Source organism: Myiozetetes cayanensis, unplaced genomic scaffold, assembly GCF_022539395.1.
Source record: "Myiozetetes cayanensis isolate MyiCay16 unplaced genomic scaffold, myiCay2020 scf26, whole genome shotgun sequence".
Classification (NCBI taxonomy): domain Eukaryota; kingdom Metazoa; phylum Chordata; class Aves; order Passeriformes; family Tyrannidae; genus Myiozetetes; species Myiozetetes cayanensis.
In genome coordinates this window covers 7,425,327-7,450,160 of record NW_026087477.1, presented here as the reverse complement: position 1 = coordinate 7,450,160, position 24,834 = coordinate 7,425,327, and the positions used below count along the sequence as shown (strand labels likewise).

Here is a 24,834-nt window from a genome sequence, read left to right as displayed (position 1 = left end):
ACAAGCCCTGGGAAGGGGGAGAACCAGAGATGGGCCTGGCAAGTGCCAGCCCCTTCCACGGCTTCCTTGCAGCTCGGGAAAGGGCTGGAGCCAGAGGGGCCACGAGGAAGCTTTTAGTGACCGATGGGGAGAGGAGGAGCAGAGGCCTCTGCCCCTCTGGGAACGGCAGCTTCAAAATAAACGAGCGCTCAGTTTTGTGTTCTGGACTGGTGGAAACCGAGAGGACTGAGCAGGGTCTCTGCTGCCCACAAGGCAGCCCGGGCTCCTTCCCCTTCAGCTGTTTCGCCCCCGTGGCTCCTGCAGCCGCTGGAAGCTCCGAGGCTGCTCGTTCCCTCACAGAAGGGAAGGAAGGGAGCACAGCTGGGATGAGCATCCACACGGCCACGGGGAGAACCTGACTCAACCAAACCCAAAGTGGGGGTCTCAGGCACAAGTGTCAGGCCCCTTCCCTCCTTTCTGCACCTTCACGACCCACTGACTTCCAGGGAAGTGCTTAATTAAAGCTGGGCCTTGTGGTATCAACAGTGAATCAACTGCAGGTGGATGGACAAACAACAGAGGAACAGAACAACAGAATGTCCTGAGCTGGGAGAGACCCACAGGGATCATCCAGTCCAACTCCTGGCCCTGCCCAGCACACCCCAACAATCCCCCCTGTCCCTCAGAGCGTTGTCCAAACGCTCCTGGAGCTCTGGCAGCCTTGGGGCCGTGCCCACTGCCCTGGGGAGCCTGGGCAGTGCCCACCACCCTCTGGGGGAAGAACCTTTCCCTGAGATCCGAGTCCTCATGGCTGAGCATCTCCCCATGGCACAGGCTGAGGGCAGCTCCCACTTTATACAGCCTGTGCTCTTCAGGCCAAGGAAGAGAAGAACCCAGAAAGCTCCAGGATTTAGGGCCAACCCTGCCCAGACGGGACCAGGAGAGTGGCTGCACGTCCAAGGGCTGGAGCTCAGGACCCACTTCTTCCACTTCCACGCCCACCACTGCCACATTCCCCAGGCCTGGATGTGCCACTTGCACCAGGATGGAAAGGACTTTTGCTCTGCAGAGCCCTGGGCTCAGGGGAGGACTTTCCATTGCCCCAAGTGACACCTTCAGAGGGGCAGCAACAACAAGGCTGACCTGGAGCTCAGTGGTGCAATCCTCGAAGGCACTAACCCTGCCCCTGGGATGCAGGGAAGCTGGAGCCTCGTGCCTCAGTCCTCAGCACCTGCAAGGCCAGAGAGCCCCCTGTGCCACTGGAAGGTGCCCCAGCCCTCCTGGGGCACAGCCCCCAGGTTTTCCTGGGAGAGACTTTAGAGTTAAAGCAGCACCGGTAGTGGGATTGTCAGCAGCACAAATGCACAATCAGGAGGGGAAGATGTGGGGGGAAAGCATCCAACTGGCGAATATAATACTTGGAAGGAAAAGCAGATTTTTGAAAAAATAAAAAATGAGGGGGTGGCAGAAAAAAAAAAAAGTCTCAGGAAGTCATCTAGTCATTCCTGCTCTTTGCAGAAACAATAGACTCGGGATGCTGGCTAAGTTATAAATAATCCTGCTGGCTAAACAACACAAATCCAAGACAGGAGCAGGGTAACTATCAGCTCCATGGAAAGTGAGTCACTACCTTCTTACAGCATTCCCAAAAAGGGCAAACACCACAGTCCTGCTCCTGCTCACTGGGGCTGTGCTGCTGTGGGGGCTCTGCTGGCCAGGACCACCATCCTTGGGATGGCAGGGAGGGAGGATGCCTGGGAGGGCAGGAGCACCCTGTACTACAGTGAGAACTGCAGCAGTGAGGCTGAAAACGAGAGCCAGACCCACAAGGACCATCCAGCCCATCTCCTGGCCCTGCCCAGAACACCCCAACAATCCCCCCCTGTCCCTCAGAGCGTTGTCCAAACGCTCCTGGAGCTCTGGCAGCCTTGGGGCCGTGCCCACTGCCCTGGGGAGCCTGGGCAGTGCCCACCACCCTCTGGGGGAAGAACCTTTCCCTGGGATCCATCCCAACCCCCCTGGCACAGCTCCAGCCCTTCCCTGGCTCCTGTCCCTGGTCCCAGAGCAGAGCTCAGCGCCTGCCCCTCCGCCTGCCCTCGGGAGGAGCTGCAGCCCCCGAGGAGTCTCCCCTCAGTCTCCTCTGCTCCAGCTGAGCCAGCCAAGTGCCCTCAGCTGCTCCTCACACCCTTCCCCTCCACACTCTTCCCCAGCTCCCTGTCCCTCCTTTGGACCCTCCCCAACAGCTTCAGATCCTTCTGACCCTGCAGACACCGTGGGACCAATGTCAAGAAAGCTCAAACTGGGGAAAATAATGGGAAGCCACCAACTCCACAACATCCTTCTCTTTTTCAGAAAGGAAGTTGCCATTGCAGGATGGTTTGGCTGAGCTGTTTTCCAGATCTCTCCTCTGAACGTGAGCACGGGGATGAGCGAAGCCAACACGCCTCAAGACAGCGATGAAACCATTCCAGGAAGGGCAGATGTGCAAGGGCCTCTGCCCCAAAACACAGCCCCAGGGCAGGGACGTGGCCCCTCTGGCCTGGCAGCTCTCAGGGTAAAGGGAAGAGTCCTCTTTTTGGGCACCCAGGACAACCCTGTGGTTGCTCCATGCCCACAGCTCAGAGTGCAGAGCACTGGGATGCTGGTCCATGACCACAGCAGCCTCGTGCCAAGTGTAGAACAGGGACTCATGGAATTGTTTGGGATGGAAGAGACCTTAAGTCCCATCCAATCCCACCCCCTGCCATGGGCAGGGACACCTTCCACCAGCCCAGGTTGCTCCAAGCCCCGTCCAATCTGGCCTTGGACACTTCCAGGGATGGAGAGTCCACAACCTCTCTGGGCAACTAACTGAGAAAAGGAAAGAGCTTCCCAACTGGAGACTTGGATAATTTGGAAGTGACATAAATTCTCCTTTTTTTTCTAAAAAAAGAAAAAAAAAGCTTCCTGACTTGTTATTCCATTACCCAAATCTGGAAATGTAATCATATTAGTTCAGCTGCATTAACACAACAACAAAAAAAAAAACCAACAGAAATTGTCTTAAAGATTGAACTGATCTCTGAGGGGTGAAGAGAAAGGAGAACAAAAGTCAGAAACCTGAAGCAACCAGGTCCCCCTGTGAGCAGCAGGGCCAGCCCGGCACCCAGGCCACCCTCTGACGACACATTTGCAGAGGATGTGAAATCATCAGGATATGAAGTGATTTTTAAGGGTTTGGTGGGGTTTTTTTGCCAGGTAGGTGAGGTAAAAGGTCACTAAGAGCAGTGTGAGCACACCCAGCTCAGCAGCGTAATGCTGAGTGTGTCACAGAGCTTAACTCAGCTGAAATGAGGAGAAAAAGCCAGTTAAAAAAAGAGTCCAGGCAGCTCTGGGAGATGTGGGGATGTGCTGTAAGGACTCAGCAACCACGTGGCTGCTAAAACTTCCAGCAGTCTATGCAGGAGCAATGGCTCTGCTCCTGTTTTATGGTGGCTGGGGAACTCTGCCCCAAGCCATGGCCCTGGTTGGGAAGAGGTTTGGAGCTGCCATTGCTCCAACCAGGAAAGCCAAGCCAAAAACTTCAACCCCTCAACTCAGGAGCTGTGGGTGGTGCCCTCTCCTAAAGCCCTGAGTGCCAGGAAACAAGTCAAGGGGCACAGGCACCGACAACACCTGATGGTGGGCTGGGAAAATGAAGGGAATCAGAGAATCCCAGAATGGTTTGGTGGGAAGGGACCTTAAAACTCATCTCATTCCCCCCCCTGCCATGGGCAGGGACACCTTCCACTAGCCCAGGGTGCTCCAAGTCCCGTCCAACCTGGCCTTGGACACTCCCAGGGATCCAGGGGCAGCCACAGCTGCTCTGGGAGTTCTATCCCAGCCTCTCCCCACCCTCACAGCCAACAATTCCATCCCAATATCCCATCTCACCCTGCCCTCTGGCACTGGGAAGCCATTCCCTGTGTCCTGTCCCTCCATCCCTTGTCCCCAGTCCCTCTCCAGCTCTCCTGGAGCCCCTTTAGGCCCTGCAAGAGGCTCTCAGGTCTTCCTGGAGCCTTCTCTTCTCCAGGTGAACACCCCCAGCTCTCCCAGCCTGGCTCCTGGGAGGATTTACTTAAGAGTAAATCCAATCTCTGTCCCTCAGTGGGGGCTGGAGCTCCTGCCCCTCAGAATGCTCAGGAGTGCCCACCCAGCCAGACAAGCCCACGGCAGGGTTTGGAGGAGAGGTGTGAGCAGGACACGAAATCAAGGAACCCAGTTTTTTAATTTAAAACGGGAAAGAAAACCCCAGCCGACCAACCAACCAACCAACCATATGCGATGGGGAGGCACATCCACCTTCCCACAGCTTCCCAGGCCATTCATCATTTGGATAAAATCCAGTCTCACATTGAAATTCAGCTGGACTTTCAAATGCAAATACGAGGAGAAGAGCAACATATGGTAGAGGTTAGTGCGTATTTTTCCTAATTAAATGGCACACTGCTGCTTTGTATAACAATGTTAACGGGGCACTGAGGAGCCTTTGGAAGGGAGACCACGGCACTTTGGGGAAAAAAAAAAAAAAAGTCCCAGCCAGCAGAAGGGGCCCAGGCCACCCCCACTCTCCCGGCAAAGGTCACGCACTCAGCGCCACGGGGACGGGGTTTGTCACTTGGCACAACCAAGACTCGTCCCCTGGGCTGGGCAGGATGAGGCTGAAAGGGAAGAGAGGGGATTGGCAACGCCAGGCTTGTCCTGCAGGAGTTGAGCTTCTTCTCCCAGCTCAGGGCCACGCTGGGTTGTCCCCTGGGGCACTCCTGGATGCCACCACAACAGAGACCCAGGAGGGCTTTTAGAGGGGAGAAAAAAAACTTGCTAATTCCTCACCGCCAGGGGCCAGGGGTGAAGGATGGGCAGAAGATGCTCCAGCACTCCCTGAGGAGGGCAGGAACAGCTCTGCCTCGAGCGGTGCCCACGAGCTGCCACCAAACCTGCTGCCACCAGTCCCAGAGCGACCCCAGAGCTCGCTGGCCGTGCCCAGTGCCCTGGAGACAGGACCTGGGGAGCATCACCCGCTCTCCTGGAAGGTTCTTCCCAGGCAGGAAGAGCTGAGGTTTGTAGACAACAATCCTTTGCCCCACTTGGTCCAAAAAAAAAAAAGCCACCTCCCCACAGATCCCAGGGTGCTGGAGGCTGCCCCTCCTCCCAGCCCCGGCCTCAGATGCTTGAGATGCTCTGATATGAAGCCCATTTATTTATTTTCAGTCCCTGCCTAATCATGCAAACTCCCCTGCTAGAAAAAGCTTATGCCACATTAACTTCACCTCCTTCTCACTCCTGACGCAATCCCCAGCTAAATTTAGAGGAAGATGTTGCCTGAGGTCACTTTGGAGGTGGGGATGTGCTTCCCAGGGTTAACAGGCAGATGGACAGTGTTTTTTAGCTTTTTCTCCCTGCTGGCTTTGGAGCTGGGCTACCTGGCGAGTTAATTGAAAAATTCAAGATTAAAAAATGGGGGCAGATGTCCCAGGCTGCCTCTTTCCCTTCTTTACTTGAGGGGGGAGCAAGGCACTGTGAAGGCAACCTCCCTCCAGAAACGTTAATCAGGGCAGGGAGAAGAGCATCCAAACAGCCACGACAGAAACTCCCAGAAGGTGAACCCAGAGATCTCCCCCCACAGTTCAGCTTTTTCCCTTTGTTCACATTTATTTCCACCCTGCAAGGCCCCACCAAGGGGACAGACAACCCAGGATCTCCATAACCCATGGGGCAAAACCACCGCCCTCCACCCCACCCCAGACCTGGGGCAAATCAATTTTGGGATGGCAGAGACACCGTGGCCACAGTGGCTGCTCCTGGAGAGGACAGAGCTGGGGGGTCTGTCCCCTGTGTGTGCCCCCCTCTGCTGTCACACTCACACACGTTTCAGGGCCATGAGAGCTCTGTGCCCGCCTTGCCTCAGGTGATCCCTGATCCTCAGAGCTCCCAGTCCCCCGAATAATTACACATTCAGCACCACGGCGTATTTCACACTGTATTTCATGCCTCATTTGGCAACAAAATTAATTAAACTTTAAGTCAGCGCCGAAGGAGTGCAGCACCTCTCTCCCCTCCGTGCACACACGGCTCAATTTGTTTGAGGTAATGTGCTAATCGGGGCTTGCCAAGTGTTTGGGGACCTCCTGGCAGAGGGGGCTCCAGATCACGCAGTGAGATGTGCTCCACACCAGCTGGGCTCTGCCTGGGGGGCACACAGGCACCGACTCCTGATGCCACAGCCTCTGGAAAAGCCCCACTTTCTTAATGTGCATTCCCTCCTCTGGCAGCCCCGGGCACCACCAGGCACCTGCAGTCAGGACAACACACCATCTCAGGGTCTGTGGGGCTCTGAGCTGCCCACTTCTGGGAATCACAGAATCCTGGGATATCCTGAGCTGGAAGGGACCCACAAGGATCATCCAGTCCAACTCCTGGCCCTGCCCAGGACACCCCAACAATCCCCCCCATGTCCCTCAGAGCGTTGTCCAAACGCTCCTGGAGCTCTGGCAGCCTTGGGGCCGTGCCCACTGCCCTGGGGAGCCTGGGCAGTGCCCACCACCCTCTGGGGGAAGAACCTTTCCCTGAGATCCATCCCAACCCCCCTGGCACAGCTCCAGCCCTTCCCTGGCTCCTGTCCCTGGTCCCAGAGCAGAGCTCAGCGCCTGCCCCTCCGCCTGCCCTCGGGAGGAAGGGACACCAAGTGGGTCACGGTCCATCCTCGCTTCCCAAGCTGATCACACTGAGGCACCTGCACGGATCCAGCTGGGCTGGCAGCCTGGGAATGTGCCAGGGACACACCAGCACCCAGCCCTGAGGCTGCCCAGGTCTCATCACCACCACACAGGGCCAGGTGGGTGCCCTTCCTCGGAGTCTCTGGGATAACACCTTCCTGCTGTGCTCTCAGCTCTTTGGAGGTGCTGGGAGAAGGCAGGATAATCCTGACCCACACAGCTGGGAATCCAGCAGGCAGATAGAACCATGGAATGGTTTGAGTTGGAAGGGACCTTAAAGCCCATCCAGTGCCACCCCCTGGCATGGACAGGGACACCTTCCACCAGCCCAGGCTGCTCCAAGCCCCGTCCAACCTGGCCTTGGACACTTCCAGGGATGGGGCAGTCACAGCTGCTCTGGGCAACCTGTGCCAGGGCCTGCCCACCCTCACAGGGAACAATCTCTCCCAATCTCCCATCTCACCCTGCCCTCTGGCACTGGGAAGTCATTCCCTGTGTCCTGACCCTCCATCCCTTGTCCAAAGTCCCTCCAAGCTCTCCTGGAGCCCCTTTAGGCCCTGCAAGGGGCTCCCAGGTCTCCCTCCCTTATGTTAGAAGAGCACTGAAAACCTCACCTGCACTGGTGCCTTTGGGTGCTGGTGAGCTGAGAAATGCATGAGTGGCACATCCTTCAGCTGTGTTAACATCGGAGGGGTTGGTGCCAGGTGAGAGAGGAAGCTCCCCAGAGCATCAAAACACCACTTGGCTTTAAATCCACCCCTTGAAGATGCCCGTTTGTTGTCTCAAAATAATAACACTAATAATAATAATAATAATTGCAATTTGAGTCTCACTGCACAAAAAGATGAACAAGGGGAGGTGCACGAGGCCGAGGAGCTGGTCACACGCGGGACACGTGCTGGAGCAGGGCACCCCACAGGGCATGCAGCATTGGAAATTAGCAGCACTGAGGTCCAGCAGAAACGCCTGCCAGGCCTGCTGGGCCCCTTCCAAAGCCATCTCTCTCCTTTGGAAAGGGCACAACAAGCGTGGAGGCCTCGAGCCGGGAGGCTGAGCCGGCACGCGCCGCTCGGGCAGCGCGGGATTTGGGGTGGGCTGAGGCAGAGCTGCTGCATCCAGCACCAAATCCCAGTGTGCTGCCTTCTGGAGAGCACCCACACTGAGACCTGGCAGTGGGGAGAGAGCAGGATGAACAGGGCAGTGACAGCAGGGAATTCACAGAATCAAGGAAGGGTTTGGGCTGGGAGGGACATTAAAGCTCATCCCGTTCCACCCCCTGCCATGGGCAGGGACACCTTCCACTAGCCCAGGCTGCTCCAAGCCCTGTCCAACCTGGCCTTGGACACTTCCAGGGATCCAGGGGCAGCCACAGCTGCTCTGGGCAACCTGTGCCAGGGCCTCCCCACCCTCACAGGGAAGGATTTCTTCCCAATATCTGATGTGAACCCACTCTCTTTACTCATTAGTTACTACCCAGCAGCTCCCCTCATTAGAAGACAAGCAGGTGCTGGGGCTTGTAGCTGTTCTTTGGACACACAGAAGGTGCACACCAAGCCCAGCTTCACCTCAGTCTCAGCCCAGGCACGTGATTTTTACATAAGACACTGATCCCATCCCAGCCCCTCCAGCAGGCACAGCTCCACTGGTAGGAATTGCCTCATCAAAGGAAGGAAAGAGCTCTGCCAGGAAGAGAGAGCACTGCACTGCTTCAGCAATTCTGGCAAAGTTAAAACTGTGCTTAAACAAGGTCTGTGGCAAATTGGCAGTTTCTAAACAAAAGCTGTCACTTCTCTCAGTGCAGCTCTGGCACCCCCCAGCACTCTCTGTGCTCTTTCCTAGTTCAAAATGTCAAATCCAGTCAGGAGGACTCTTCTCCAGGGTGGGAGATGAATGAAAAAACTCAAAAGAACCCCCAAAAATATCTTCCCCTGAAAACAGGCACCCCTTAGCCCCTGAAGTCAGAAACACACCAAGACAGGGATTGGGTTATATTTGCCTCTCCCCAGCTGAGCTGCTGCCAGGGCACCCCCACAGCATGGTCACCCTGCTCCTTCCCTTCCCCACCTCACTCCTCCTGTGTCCAGCAGAGAACCCTGCTTTCTGGATCCTGGTTAATGGGATGCACCCCACGGGAGAAACAGGGAGCAGAAAGGGGAGAGGGAGAAGAACAGGAGCTTCCCAAAGGCAAAGACTAAACCAAAGCAGAGAGCCCGACTAGCACGTGGGAGATGAACCTCACTGAAAGTCCTCCAGGCTTTGATACTGGAAAAGTCAGGACTGCAGCATCCTGAGGGTGTCCCTGGCGTACCTGGCAGCATCTTCCTACACCCCAGGAGTGGGCTCTGCCAGCAGCAGGAATGGAAATGCTCCAGAGTGGTGGAGAGCAATGGGGGCTGCAGGGACTGTCTCCTTCCAGGCTAATGAGACCTCACAGCCTTGCAAGCTTGACCTGCCCATGGCCAGGCTTCTCCAGAGAATCATGGAGTGGTTTGGGTTGGAAGGGAACTTCAAGCCCATCCAGTTTCACCCCCTGCCATGGGCAGGGACACCTTCCACTACCCCAGGTTGCTCCAAGCCCCATCCAACCTGGCCTTTGACACTTCCAGGGATCCAGGGGCAGCCACAGCTTCTCTGGGCAACCTGTGCCAGGGCCTCCCCACCCTCACAGCCAACAATTCCTTCCCAATATCCCACCTAAACCTGACCCTCCTTCAGCTTAAAGTCATTCCCCTTGTCCTGTGCCTCCACCCCTTGTCCAAAGTCCCTCTCCAGCTCTCCTGGAGCCCCTTCAGGTGCTGGAAGAGGCTCCAGGGTCTCCCTGTATCCTTCTCTGCTCCTGTCTGAACAGCCCCAGCTCTCCTTTGATTTCCTTTGATAACTGCTCAACAGCAACATTTCCTTTGAAGCTGAAATGGTCACACCAAGGGGCTGGCGAGTGAACTTTCCTGCTCTGCCCTCTTTTGTGGTGGTGGCTCTGTGTTTGGTGGCAGCTGGACCGTCCCACGCGCGCCCCCCATGCGAACACCGAGCCTGGACTGCCACGGGAAGTGCCAGCTCGAAACACCAAGCCCCATCTACTGCACACTCCACGTCTGCCTCTCATCATCCACCAAAATAGCAAGTGGAGCCCAGCACTCCCCACCTCAGCACAAGCAAAACACGTGGGAACTCGAGGCAGTTTGTAGGAAAACGTGATACAGCCTTGCTAATAAAAGCTCCCGCTTTTCCTCACTATGGAAAACGGTTGCAAACGGGTTTCTGCAGCCCGAGACTCGGCTGCTGACAGCATGGCAACAGGAAGGCTGTGCTTGGCTCTTCCCAGCCCCACCTTCCATGGTTTCACTGCCAGCCCCCCCCAGCCCCAGGAGCAGAGTGGAGCCCAGCACCATCCTGCTCCCACCAGGGCACCAGATCCTGCCCGGCCCGCTCGGGGCTTCCTAACGCAGGGCTGCCTGCACACAGTAACTAATTAAACCTTCAAACAGCTCCCCCACAGCACCAATTTACAGAGACAACCCCAGCTTTCAGAGAATTTATGACTTTCAGTGCTGTTGCCACAGGTATCCAAGTTTGAGCGTTGTTTAAAGCGCCTTTCAAAGGGGATCTGGGCTCGCCTCCCTCCGGGGAGAATCCATTTGCTTTGTTCACCAGACTATAACTTAAAATTTGTTACATGCACCAGCTTGTAACTCTTTGAAAAACTCCCTGCTCAGCCAGCTTCAAATGTACGTGATGAACTTCCCCCGATCAAAGCAATTCCCCCACGAGCAGCCTCAGCTCACGAGCAAGAAAGGACACAACAAATTTTGGGGGTGGGAATCACAGCACAGGCCAGGAGGGGACTCTACCCCAAAGCCATCAGAGAGCCCAAGCAAAGGAGCTCACTTGGGCACAAAGCAAGAAGAAAAAGGCATTTAATGGTGAATTAGCTTACTTAAAAGGCAAAACCCCCCTATTTTTCAGCAGAGGTTTTATCTGCTGTCTGTGAGCAGAAGACCTGTGGGCTCCTGTTCCAACAGGACCCAGTCCTGGCACCCCACACCATTTGGGCTGTGGAGTGAGATGGCTGAACGCCCTCCACACTACCCCCAGCTGGAAGTGCTGCTCCTGTGCTGCTGCAGGAGATGAGTTCACTCGCACAGCTTCGTGCCTTGGGTTTATCCCCCTGCCCCGCGGAGCCCAAACTCCTTCGCTGGGGCGAAGGCTCAGCCTTGCCCACACCAACCCTGCCAAAGCTCAGCAGCCACCCCAGCACAGCCTGACCTCGCTGCCTCCTGACACTCCTGCTGTCCCCACGTCCACCCAAGCGGTCACTTCCAGGCGAAATCCCGAAATCCTGCCCGAGGCAGCTTTGAGGAGGGCGATGGGTGCCACTCAGATGAATCCTTTACGACTTTTTTTGCTACTGCAAACAACAAACAGCTCGGGGAGGGGCCGGCACAACCGCTGCCTCTGAGGGCAGGACAAGAGGCACAACGGGCCAAGGGGGGGTGACCCGGCCAAAATAAAACCCTGAACGCCCCAGGGCCTGGGCTGGAAAACACGGGCTTGCAGCTCCAAGCCCCAGGAAGACCAACTTCCCACCGTGACCTATATGTGCTATAAATGCCGCAGACACGGGCTGCGTGACGTCAGCTCCATCCTCGTGGCAATTGTTGGGTTTCTCCTTGCCAAGAAAAGGCAGAGCGGAGGTGCTGAATTGTCCGTGCGGCGGGGGAGCGAAAGCAGTTCCTCCCCGGGGCATTTGAGGACAGAGACGAGGGAAACGGTGGCAAGAGCTTAAAATAAAAGCAGGAGGCAAATGGGAGAGCGAAGGGACCTCGAGGCTGGGGGGTTTGCACGAACAATTTGGGTTTTTCTGGCCTGGGAGGGGATAACAGGTTCCCCTTTGGCCAAAGGGCCACGGGCAGCTTGGGCAGGGCAGTAATCAGAATCATATTTACCAGTTGGGCTTTGGAAGCAAGAACCTCACTTTGGCAAGTTTTGGAGGGGAGTGATCAGTCAGTGCCTTGCTCTCTTCACTCCTCACCTGCCCTGGGGAGAAAAGAACCTCGAGGTAACAGCTCCTCTGGAGGGGAAAAGTCAGAAAAGCTACACACTGCTCCAGGGTTTCCACCAGGAGGGGGTGGAGAGTGGGAGCCATGAATTCCCATGTCCAGCCCCAATGCCATCAACCCAGTGATGGGATCCCATCCTGTGTGGACAGAGGGAATGACACACCAATTTTTCTGGCACGCAGGACAACACCAGTTTATTATTCTGGGCCCAGTATAATGAGCACAAAGGATGAGACCCTGGCACTGGGGTGCACAGCACTGAGCTCAGACTTACACAAATCAGTGTTTGCTTCTCCTTTCTGGGCAGAGGTGGCAGTGGAGGGGAAATGCTGCTCTGCCTTTATTGGTGGCCTGGCCCTGACTGAGCAGGAGGGCTCGAAACACATGAGGCACATTAAAGATGAAGCCTTGGCCTTGCTGCATGGCAAGACTTAGGGAGCTAATCTCCAGGTCCAGATTATGGCTTGGCTGCGAGACACTCTGCTCCCTCAGTAAGGCCAGGTCCCCAAATCCAAGGACCATCTGCTTTTCACCCTCTGACCACAGCAGGGTTCGTGAAGGTTTGACTTCAAATCAAATTTTGAGCTGGCTGGCTGGGTATGTCTTTGAGGATGAACTGCCTTTGGGGATGAACTGCCTTTGGGGATGATCAGGGCCAGGCTGGACTGGGCTTGGAGCAACCTGATGTACTGGAAGGCATGGCAGGGGGTGGAACTCCATGATTTTATGATTCTAACCAGCACCTGATTGCACCTTGCTGACTATTAGTGAACAAAGCCAGAACATCAACAAACTGTGAAAACAACCACTTGCCACTATCTAGGACCTCGCTTAGACTCTTCAGATCCTTCTACCAAGCAGAGCACAGCCCTGTGCATGGAGCATCTCACTGATGCCTCCCTGCACTATTCATCCCACCAGCAAAGAGCCAAAGACTCAGGCACAGCGAGAAGCCACAAAGCCAACGCACAAATGGAACGTGTCCCCCGCTCTGAGGAGAGGCCAAGGACGGCTGTCCGAGGGATAACTCTGCTGCTGGAGCAAAACCCTTCCCCGAGCCGAATTCCCACCCCAGGATGCTCATGGCAGGACGAGGGAGCCTTGGCAGAGTCCACGAGCGGGACAGCGGGGATTGTGCAACGTCCTCCAGCGCCGTTGTATAACACCAGCGCTCTGCTCCCAGGAGCTGCTCGCAGGCAGCCTCAGAGAGCAGCAGCCCAGAGGAAGGGTGGTGTCAACGTTACCTTTCACTCACCCGAAAGAAAAGAAGGGGAGGAGGGGAGGGAGGGACATTCAAAGATTCGGTGTCGTTCTGGCGGCTGCCGAGCCAAGCGGGGGGGTCCGGCTGTGCCTCTGCTCCTGGCCAGCACCACAGGCCCGGCAGCCAGGCCAGGCTCTGAGCAGGAAGCACATGAATGCCGTTGCTCTTGTCCCCCCGCAGCGTGGAGCACGTCTTTTGTGGATTATTTTAACAGCAGAAGTCGCGCAAGGAACGCTCGCTGGAGAGCTCGGCTTCCATCTGGGTTAACCCGAGAGTTTTCCCCCCTCCAGTTTCCTCCAGCCCACTCAACAGCTTCCCTCCCTGGAAAAGTGTTTGCTCAAAACCATCTTGACATGCAGCTAAGCAGCTCAACCCCAAAGCAGCACATTTCCCTGGTCAAAGAGGGCACGAGCAAGGCAGGGCAGGGCAGGGCAGGGCCCCCCATCCTGCTGCTGCAGGTTCCCCAGTGCCCCACAACACACTGTGGGGCATCAAAGGTGCTCTCCAGAAACCTCCAGGATGTCACAGCATGCCTGTTCCATGTGACCAGGGGTTTCCCTGGACAGCTGGAGTTGGCCCATGGTAGAGATGGTTGAGTTTTAACCATCCACAAGGTGTTCAGCAAGAAGGGCAGATGAACGAACCTCCCACGTGCCAGGGGCCGTGTGAGCCCCACACAGAGCAGCTTCCTCAGGCATCAAAAACCCAGCACAGCACTGCCCAGGAATTCTCCACTTCAGCCTCAAAGCCAGGAGCAGCACATTTCCCATCAGACACCTGAAGCCACACACCCTGCAGAGTCTCCTGTCACACCCAGATCGCCTGCCCCCTCCTCCCCAGAGCTGCCCTGCTCCCAAAGCCCTTGGGTGTTGGCACCCCTGGCCCCCTCTTGGCACCCTGGAAGCATCCAGCCAGGAGGGCTTCACAAGATCCCTTTGGGAATGCCGAGATCCCAACCAGGGAGCCTCTGGAGGGACTGTGAGGAGCCCAAACTGCACCAGAGCCCCAGGAATGAACCATCACAATGTCTTCAAAAAAAGGGGCAGCAAAAGTCTTCCAGGGCAGTGCAGACACGTCTAAGCAGCTTAGAGAACAGTCCTGATTGTCTGCTCCCAGGATCCTGGAGTGGTGGGACAACAATCTCCAGCTCAGGCAGCAACTTCTTAACGTGAGACAGATCAGCAAGAGCAGCTTTGCCCACCGGGAGACACACGAAGCAACAAGAAAATCACCCAGAGAAACAGCAGCAGATTTCCATCACCAGAAAAACACATAACAAAACTACACCAACCCCTCCTTCAGTGTCTCTGGAACCAAACACAAATTTATGGCGAGAATCGTTATGGTATTTAGGGAGAAAAGAAAAAAAAAGTAAGATGACAGTACCTGATCCTCCAAACTGAGTGCTCGCTAGGGTCGTGGGTCTGTTTTTTCCATTAGCCACTGGCAGGGGAAACATCTAGAAAAACAAGAAGATGAGAGAGAAGGGAAGAGAAAAGAGATTTCAGTCTGTTAGTTTTACTGTGCTGCTGCAAAGGGGTCAGATTGGGGGAGGAAAGGGGGAAGAGGAGCACTTTACTGATGCAAAAAACTTCCCTCTCCCTGTGTCCCTGCTCCATCCATCAGCTGCAGCAGGGGCAGCAGAGCAGCTCTGCACTAACACACACAACCTGACCACAGAGAAGGGCTCACAGCACCAGGCCAGAGCTCAAGAAGCGTTTGGACAATGCTCCCAGGCACACGGTGTGACTCCTGGGGATGGTCCTGAGCAGGGACAGGAGCTGGACTCGATGATCCTCGTGGGTCCAACTCAGCCTACCCTGTGATTCTGTGATGCTCCTGTGTCCACAGCGTGCCTGCCTCCTTGGGTGCAACTAAAAACCTGCCAAGGAGCATCACTGCTGTGGTCAAACCCAGCAGCTTCTTCCCTAACTTGCTCACCGAGGCCCTCCCATTCACAAACACCCAGCAGGATAACGGCACTGCAGCACCCCAAAAAAGCTCATCTCATCCCTCCCCAGCCCAGCTCCCAGTCTCTCTGGACACACACAGTGCCTGGGCAGGACGTGGGCTGCCCGTGGGTCTGGTTGGCACAGGCAGAGATGACTCAGCCCCGGGAGCCGACGATGCCCGACCTCGGCGCCAGCTCCGCGGGATGAGCCCTCCCACCCCCCAGAGCAGTTCCCACCCCCCAGAACAGCTCCCACCCCGCTGCTTCGGGGGTCCAGCAGCCCCAGGACCCAGCCCAGCCTCGGGGTCTGGGGGGGAGAAGCTACTCCAAGGGCAAAGGTTTCAAAAATCAACCTGTTTTAGGGTATTAGTCGCTCTGGGGACTTGTTTGCTCTATTGCTGCAGCTCCAGTATCACAACTGAGTTCCTCCTGCCAGGAGCTTCCTCAAAAATACTGCACACCTCGTCACCTAACCTGTATAAATATTTTTAATAAAAGTTGGGAGAGTTTCAGAAGCTGTTATTTAATAATTTACATGCACCTGCGTGCAGCAGAAAAGAAAACTAATTCCCCTCCACACAAATGGAGCTCCAGCCAATAAAACAACCGGTGGGAAAACGTTTAGTGAATTAACATTTTAATATCCTTTTTCTACTCAAGATACTTTCACCACCAAGTCATTTGAATTTTTATTATTTTTAGCTTTGTAATGTCTGAGTAACTCAAAAGTTTTAATGCTTTGAAGATTAAACAATGTAATGGCACAAGAGCCTACAGAAAGGCAGCGTTTCATGCCCTGACATAGCTGATGTCTGGCTGTGGTCAGAAACATTCCTTTGTGCAGAGCCGTCTGCCCAGCTTTGTTTTCACAAATGCTGGGGAGAAAAAAAAAAAAAAGAAAAACACAACACAAAAAAACCCAACAAAAACCAGTTAAAATGTGGTGGAGATGCAAAGAAAGCAGTTAAGGAACCAACTGCCATTCATAAAGAGCACAAATTTGGGATCATGTATATGCATGCACGGGGTGTGTAGATGTTCTGTATATGGATTTAAATAAAGGGGTAAACAGTGTTTAAGCATCCTGGCACTGCTGCCAGCACCTGCCCACACCTGGCTGCCCACGGAGCCCCCACTGTGGAGGTGCCCCAAGAAGGGAGCCCCTGCTGCCCACCCGAGGGGCTCCAGAGGGATTTGGGGCGGCCCAGCAGCCCCACCGTCAGATGGCACTTGTTTCCTCAGGAAGTTGGGCTAGAAAATAAAAACAAACCCTGACACACCGAAGGTTGCGGCCAGCCTTCCTCCCTGCACTGCTGCAAGGGCTTCCCTTGCAGGGCAGGGGGTGGTTTCTGCAAAGACCTCCAAAAAACTACTGGAATTTACGGGGCTGATCCCACCCGGCCTGTGCTCACTCCCTGCTCTTAAGGTAGGGAAGAGGATGAAGTGCTTAGAAATCCCCCTTTCCAAGGGGCAGGTCTGTATGTGCAAGCATGGGGGGAAGGGATGCACGATGAACCCAGGCACCCAAAAAAAGAAATAAAAATAAAAAAAAAATAGAAATAGAAAAAAAAGAAATAGAAATAAAAAAAAAATTAAACCCCAAGGCACCGCTGGCTCCTTTTCATGAGCATTTCTGCTCAGCACTTGCTGAGGCTGAAAAACCCAAGGTTTGAGCACCAAACACGAGTGGAGAAAATGAACAGCCTTGTTCCACTCTGCACCCAGAGCCTTCTGCTTCTGCAGAACAGGAGGTGGGTCCCCCCCACCCCCTGGTGATCCCCATCACCCCCCATGTCCCCAAAACACCCCCACATCCCCGGGGATTCCCTCCCCTCCTCCACCTGCTTTCAGAGGTGTTTTGAGGCTGATGCAACACCTTCCTGCTCTCCCTCCCCACAAGGGATTTAGGAGTCACAGACCCCTTCCTGCACCAGGGCAAGTGGGGATGCCAAGGCACAGAATCATGGAATTGGGAGTTGGGAGGAACCCACAGGGATCATCCATGCCAACTCCTGGCCCAGGACACCCCAACAATCCCCCCTGTCCCTCAGAGCGTTGTCCAAACGCTCCTGGAGCTCTGGCAGCCTTGGGGCCGTGCCCACTGCCCTGGGGAGCCTGGGCAGTGCCCACCACCCTCTGGGGGAAGAACCTTTCCCTGAGATCCTTCCCAACCCCCCTGGCACAGCTCCAGCCCTCAAAGCAGGGTGATGGAGCAGGGGGGAACCCCGGGTTACCCCTCCACATTTATCACTTGGCAGCCCCAGGAAGTGTTTTGGGGTGGTTTTTTTCTTGCTCCCAGCTCCTTTTTCCACTGTGGTGTGGGCTGCAGCCCCGAGGAGCCAGCACAAGTCATACGTGAAGTGGCGCCTGCCCTCGCTGGCGCGTGTCGCTCACAGGCAAAGTTCATCCACCCACTGCAAATTTCCTTTCTGCTTTTAAAATGCTGCTTTAAAAATAAACGGGAGGAGGGGGGGGCAGGGAGGAGATGAACCAGAGCTGGCACCTACAGAGGGACCCAGGCACTGAGGAGGGACCCAGACAGGAGCTCTCAAGGGTTGTAATTGGGTCATTACTCGGCCTTTGTTAGATTTGAATAATGTAGATTGAAACGGTTATGTAAAATCCCCCATCTTAAGTCGCTGTATTTGGTTTCTCAGGTCCTACCTCCAGCCTCCCTGAGAGCTGACAACTTCTGCATACCCTTGTAGCTCAATTTCCACCCCTCCCAAAGGATTTATTCTCCATCCACTTCTCCCGGGGCAAATCCAGCACGTGGCAGGATCCAAACGCCTGCACCCTTCCCCCAGGGAGGTTATAGCCAAGACACCCCAAACTCTCAACATGAGCAAACTCATAGGCAAGAAAGAGAATTTGCCAGACACAAGGAACATCAAGAAGCATTTCATTTACTGTGCACTGCTACCAGCGCATCGCTTCTCAAATTCAATCAGTTTTCATTTTCTCCCCTCTCCCACCTCTTGAACTCCAGGCTGACCCAACCTCAAGCCTGAACTCCAAACCTGAAATCTGTTTTGCAGCGTGGAAAGTATCCAGCTGTTAATCTGGGGAGAAGAGGGAATTCGGCTCAAAAACCACTGCCAGCAGGACATTTTATATGTGTTCACTTAAGACAGACCTTCCTGACTACGGCCCCAAACGCCCACTGCGGCGTGAAGTCGAACTTTACAACTGCTCCCCTCTGAACAAAAGTGAGAGGTTTATCATGGAAAGGCAGGCACTGGGCCTTGGTTGGAGCAGGGCACAGCTTCAGCATCCTCCAGCAGGGCAGGAGGAGCTGCTCGAGCCCTGCTTGCTGCCAACAGTCAGGCATTCCTACCCCGGTTCCACGGCTGAAGCCACGGGGGCCGGAGCGCGGCGGGAGCAGCCGCGTGTGGGGAAATGAACTGGCAGGTCCTGTGCGACTGCTCAGGCCCCTGCCCACCCTGCACCGTCTCATCGAGCCAGAAACCCCCTCTGACAGCAGCCTCCCCGCAGCATATGGTTAATACTCTGCTAATAATCATGGCTGTTAACAGCATCTCGCTCCTGCCAGAGCCCCCGGCTGGCACCGAGCCGCTGCCGCTCTCCGGCTCCGCAGGCGCTCGGCGGCACCGACAGACCCTCCTGGGGCTGCTCTGCCCCAGCTCGGCCGTGCCCGGGGGTGCCCCTGCCCTTGGAGCATCCCAGCCCAGCCAGGATACCCACCCACACCTTCCCACAGCGCACCAGCACTGGCAGAGATGGCACACTGCCTGGGATAACCAACAACCACAAGTCACAGAATAGTAGAATGTCCCGAGCTGGGAGGGACCCACAGGGCTCATCCAGCCCAACTCCTGGTCCTGCCCAGGACACCCCAACAATCCCCCCCTGTCCCTCAGAGCGTTGTCCAAACGCTCCTGGAGCTCTGGCAGCCTTGGGGCTGTGCCCACTGCCCTGGGGAGCCTGGGCAGTGCCCACCACCCTCTGGGGGAAGAACCATTCCTTAACATCCAAGTCCTCACGATCCATCATCTCCCACAAGCACAGGCCAAGGGCAGCTCCTGCACCTGCCAGACTGACCTGCAAAGCCTGGCAGCCCCCAAAGCCCAGCCTAACCAATGGGCTGAGCTGCCCACTCGGGTGTATGTGCAGGATGCTTTCTGGAAAGCTCTTCTCCAGATTTGCCAGCCCGTCCTGGCCGGCTGCCAGGGAGCAGCGGTGAAGGCAAGCTTACAAATTACCTGCACTTTGGGGCAATCATAAAAGGCAATTTGTTCAAGGGTAGAGGGAAGCGTGCTGCCATGCACACCCCAAAGCAGCCACGAGGCTGCATTGCTGGGCCTTTGGTTCCAGCTCACTTACAGAACATCCCTTGGGTTTTGCCCTCTTGGCAAATTGCACTGGCACAAAGCTCTGGGGCAGCTCAGGATCTATGCAATGGTATTATTTATTAACAGGACTGTAAGTCCAACTTATAGCATCTCACACAACCCTGGCATTTAATGGCCCAGGAACTCAGGGCAGACCATGCAAACCCATTATGGCCAAATCTCAAAATTCCCACAGCGCAGGGCTGGACCACAGGCTACTGGGGCTGAGCACATTTTCCCTAGAAAAAAAGCAATCCAAATACTGATCTGGAGCAAATGCTTCCAGCTGCTCTGAATATCTCTAGATTTCCCTCCCATCTCCTCTCCTGGAGAGGACTGCAGAACTGATGCTCCACTCCTGTTTATTCAAATTAAAATATAAATATACTTGGAAGGGGGAGCTTTGTGGACAAAAATCCCGCATCCCAAGGACACAGAAAGAGCGAATCCTGGGGGAGCCTCTTTGACAGACCCACCATGGACAGTCTAGGAAGCTTTTCCACTTCAGCTACTCGTCCTGGAGGAGAGATGTTAACATTCCCTTTATGCAAACTCGGGAGAAGGGTGTGTGGAGATGAGGGTTTGTGAAACAGAGCTGGCTCCGGGCCAGGCTGCGTCGGAGCCCATCGGCCAACTGATCCTGGAGGGAATGTCTCCGAATCATTTGCTGGCAAATGACATTTGCAGGCCCTGATGCTGCAAGAGCAGCCGCCCCCGGCGCTGCTGGACGAGCCTTACCCCAACACAGGACGAGTCCTGGTCCTTCCCAGGTTTGCACCAGTGTAAAAGCATTGAATCCAAACCCAGATTTGGAGTGGATTCATCTTCAAGGACAGGAACATTTGTGTACAGAGGGGACAGGTCAGGACCCCTCCAGGGAATACAGATCTGAGCATGCAAATGAGGATGGTTCGTTAGGTTTGAAAAGGTCTTGGGTTTTTGGGGTTTTTTTGAAGCTCTAAATGGTGAGTGGGGTTGGATTTTTTTCCAAGGGGGAGAAAAAGCAAAGCAGCCCCAGCCAAGGAGCAGATTCTGGGTTACTGACCCAAAGTGCAGTTCAAAACTCCCAGTGCAGGGGATGGAAAGCCCCAGGGCTCCTGCCAACCTGCAGGACCTCTGAGAGGGACAAACAACCACACACTGCTCCCCAGCAAGCCCTGACCTGATTCCTGGTTTTACAGGGATACTCTCACTGCAGCCCCTGTAAAACACCCCACTGCAAAAGTTCCACCACTGGTGAATTCACAGAACCAGCCTCCCAACAGAGGGGTGAAGCTGGGAGAACTGGGCCTCTCCAGCAGGAGAATTGCTCTTGTGAGGGCTGAGAGACCCTCCCCACCAGCACCAACAGGTACAAACCTCCGCTGTACAAAAAGGTTTATGTCCCACTGCTGAACCTCAGGGCAGAAAAGCAGATGAGCCTCAGCACACCCACAGGTGTCACAGGTGTCACCAGGACTGCAGGTGACCTCAGTTCTGCCACCACCTTCCCTCCCTTCTCCAAGGGGCAGGAAATCCAGCCCAGCAGGGCCGTGGGCTGGGTGACCCAGGCCAGCCCAGGCCCACGGCCGTGACACCCCCGGCCATTCCTCCTCCTGGAGCTGTTGTTTCTATCTCTGCAGCACGTTTGCTTATCTAAACAGCAAGGCACACACTCCAAGTGCCATGAGGGTGCAGCACACAACAGAGGAACCCAACAGACAGTTGTTTGCTTTCCAACACCAGCTCTGCCCTCCACGAGTCACCTGCCAAGGAGAGGTGGCAGCGCTGGCAGCGCCACACGGGACATGCCAGGGACTGACCCCCCTCTGCCGTCACCAAAGGGACTTCTCCTCCCTCTGAGCTGTGCCCACCCTTCGGGGGGAACTCTATAGGTCCCGTTTCTTTGAAAATAAACAGCTTCTAAAGGCAGCTCCAGGTTTCCAGGATACAGAGGAGCGGAGCATGGGGAACACAAGTGTCCAACTCCTGCAAAAATAACGCGCTGGAGAGCTTGGACACGTTTCAAACTGTGACAAAATAACCTGTGGGAGCAAAAGTTTAATAGTCTGGATCTGGGGAGAGGAAAAAAGCTTGATTAATCAGCTACTGAAGTTACATCTCTGCATGGCTGCAGAAACAGTCACCCAGTGAGCATTTAAACAGAGAACACACAACTCCGTTAATTCCCCCAAAATTTCCCATCCAGAAAAAAAAACCTCTCTGAGCTCCCTGCGAGGAAACAACACACGTTTGAGGGGGGGAGAGGGAGGGGGGAGAGGAGGGGCAGAGGCTTTGCTTTAACTTGAAAATAAACAAGTTGCAGCACATGTGCACGCACACAAACACGGCACATCTGAAACCCATCATGTCCAATTTACAGGCTCACATTTCCTCCCCTGTGCAGCTCCCAGCCCCGGCAGAGCCCCGGGGCCTGCCGAGCCCCCCGGCCGCGCTCGCTCACCATACTGAAGTCCAGCAGGTCACTGAGCTCTTTGTCTGTCCCAACTGCAGCCATTCTCTGCTGCTGCTGATTCATATTCCCACAGACTCAACAGTGGCAGTCCTGGAGAAAGCGAGGGGGAGGGGAGAGAGATATTTTAATGACTAGAGCAAACTACCCACCCCATTGATGAATATTTTAAAAAGACAGAGCTGAGGGGGCGAGCAAAGAGGAGCCCTCAGCGCGTCCCCAGCGTCCAACTCTCCTCGGAGAGCACAGTCGGAGTCCTCACACAGCACCCAGCGGCAGGAACAAGCGCTCTATTGACCAGACACACTTGTATGTTAGTTTTTTGCTGCCAATTCCACTAGTTCGGGCCAATTCTGTTCCTGGCGTGTGGCGAATGAAGGGATTGGGAGGGGGGGGGAGAAAAAGGGAAAAAAAAAAAGTCAACTCATTTATCAAAGGGTTCAGGCAAGTTATCACTCAGGCGCTTGTCTGGCTCGGCTCGCCCCCTCGCCTTCCCCCACGCTCGCTCCCCGCAGGAGGCTCTCTTGTCCTTGCCTAGTTTTGTTTGAAAAAAAATGAAGGAAAAAAAAAAAAAAAAAAAAAAAAAAAAAGTCTGATGTTACAGCTCTTTCCTTCGGGTCGCCGAGCACCTGCAGCTGCTTTTTCAGGGACTGTGTTTGGGGATGCCCAGCCAGGCTGTGCTCAGTGAGAACTGAACCTCTCTGCTCTCCCAAAAGGGACTGGAAACAAAAAAAATTTTTGTTTTCGGAGTGTTTTGCAAAAATAAAGCCCTCCAGGCAACCTTGCAAGATAGGTAAATATTATTCTTCCTAATTTTACAGATTATTTTTTTTCAAAAGGGAGATTGATCTTTTTGGCCAGCTTGCTATGATAGAAAAATATTTCTTTGGGAGGGAGGAAGAGAGGCCTGGGATGAGATAAAAGATTCCCTTTTTTTTTTTTTTTTTTTTTTTTTTTTTTTTTTTTTTAGGAACTCATTCATGGTTACAAAGGGCAGCTGGCCAATAAATTTAACTCATTAATCATAAGGTTAAAAAAAAAAAGAAAGAAAAAGAAAACTCTCTGTGATCCAAAGCATTTGTAGACTCAGCCACTACGTTTCAACGAAGTTTTATAAAAAACACTGAAATCAGCCCAGCGTGTAAAAACCCTTCACCACTATGAAAAAAACAGCCGGGGGATTCCTTTCCTCCCCCACCACCTTCTTTCTTTTTTATTTTCTTTTGCAAAGCCCTTTTTTAAAGTGTCATCAGTGCAGCAGGTCAGTATTTTTAAAGCCACTTTCCCAACCTTCTGCCCTGGTGCCTTGAGTGGGGCCAGGGCAGCCGAGACCCCGGAGAAGCCGGGCAAGGGGGTGGGGGCATCACTTTGCAGCCCCCTCAAAGCGCCCGGGGGGGGGACAACTTGAACAAAACCCAAAGTCAGCCCGGGGAGTTTATTTGTATTTATGCCCCACGCACACTTTCTAACCCCAAAGCAGCCCCGGGGGTGCGGGGCTGAGGACCCGCCGCAGATGCCCCCGCGCCCCCTCCCCAGCCCGGACAAAGGCTCGGCTGTCCCGGGACAGGCGCGGGCCGGGCCGGGGGTCCCACGGTGGGTGAAGTTGGTCAGGGCCCCCCACCCGCACCCCCCGTGCCGTGGGCAGGGGGGGGCACGGCGGGCAGCCCCCACCCAGACCGGAGGAAGCCGCAGCGGCCCCCACGAACCCCCTCCCAGCCTCGGGCGGCTCAAAGAAGCCAAAGCAGCCGCCCCCGCGGTGGGTCCTGCGGCTTGTGCAGCCTCCCGAGCCGGGAAGGGGCACGGAGACCCCCGGGGGCGAGGGGGTTGCCGAAGTTCGCAGCAGGACCGCGGACCGGCCCCCGCCCCCCCCGCACGCCGGGGACCCGCGGACCCCCTTCCAGCCGCCCCGCACACCCCCACCCCGGCCCCGCCGCTGCCGCCCCCCCTTCCCCCGGGCCCGGCAAACTTTGCCGAGGGGACAATAGCGCCGAGCCCGTCCCGTCCCGTCCCGCTCCGCACGGACCGAGCGAGGCAGGGAGGGGGCGGCAGCCCCGGGACCCCCCACCCAGCGCCGGCAGCCCCGGGACGCGCACTCCGCGCAGCGCCGGGGGCGGCGCGGCCGGCTTCGGTTATTATTTTATTAATCTACATAAATATATATATATATAATTTTTTATTATTTTCGGGGTATGGTTTTTTTTTTTACCTGTTCCAGGCCCGGCGCGCCCGGGGGCAGGGGAAGCGCATGAAGGGTCGCGGGGGTCGCGGCGGGGGCGGGGGCGGCCGCGGCGCCCAGGGCCGGGGGCGGCGGCGGCGGCGCCTATTGTTCTCCGCCGCCGGCGGATACAATGTAGCGAGAAAAGCGGCGCGATCGCCCCGCACCGGGCGGCGCGTGCGCCCCGGGACCGCCCCGCGGCCCCGCCCCGCCAACCGGGCCCTAACGCCGCCGGGGCCGCTGCTGCTCCTGGTGCCGCCGCCGCCGCTCCGCCTCCCGCCGCTGTCCCGCCCGCCGGACCCGCGGCCCCCGCATGGTCTCCCCCCGCGGCGGCGGCGGCGGCAGCGCACACTCCCCCCTCCTCGCCCCCCCGCCCGCCTCTGACGACCCCCTCCGCGCCCGGCCGAGTCGCGTCCTCACGCCCCGCCCCCCGCCGTATCCCTCCGCCGCCCGCACAGGCGGAGGAGAAGCGGGGAAGGGGGATGTCCCTCGCCACGCTACGCGCCCCGCGGCACCGGCGCGGGCGCCGTCGCGGCGGGACCGGCAGGACGGGGAGCGGGGGTTTCGGGGGCATCGCCAGGATGGGGGGACTATGTTTCGTAGCGGAGGGGGATGGGCGAACGGATCACTGTGACGACACGGGAGGCTCCGCGCGATGGACTGATAAAGCAGCGGGGCGCCGCCCAATGGGAAGGCCGCGCGGCTCTGAGTGGCAGGCGGCGCGGCCAATGATAGCGCGCTCTGCCCCCGGCCCCGCCCACCGAGCGCGGAGGCGGGGCGGGGGTGGCCGCTGGTTCTCGTCGCCGCCCGCAGCTCCCCCGCTCCCGGCGCGG

At 56.0% G+C, this 24,834-nt stretch overlaps 1 protein-coding gene across 8 annotated transcripts in view; it reads right to left on the bottom strand.

Moving 5' to 3' along the window:
* Positions 1-24,103, bottom strand: part of TCF3 (transcription factor 3) — an 80,925-nt gene extending 56,822 nt beyond the window's left edge. For all 8 annotated transcript variants that reach the window (XM_050321401.1, XM_050321402.1, XM_050321404.1 and 5 more), the window contains exons 1-3: positions 23,993-24,103; positions 21,778-21,879; positions 14,418-14,490 (exon numbers count right to left, since the gene is read on the bottom strand). In XM_050321401.1, coding sequence (XP_050177358.1) covers positions 14,418-14,490; positions 21,778-21,852 — 148 coding nt within the window. In that variant the 5' untranslated portion in view covers positions 21,853-21,879; positions 23,993-24,103. The remainder of the gene's footprint in view (positions 1-14,417; positions 14,491-21,777; positions 21,880-23,992) is intronic.
* Between the last annotated feature and the right edge of the window lie 731 nt (positions 24,104-24,834).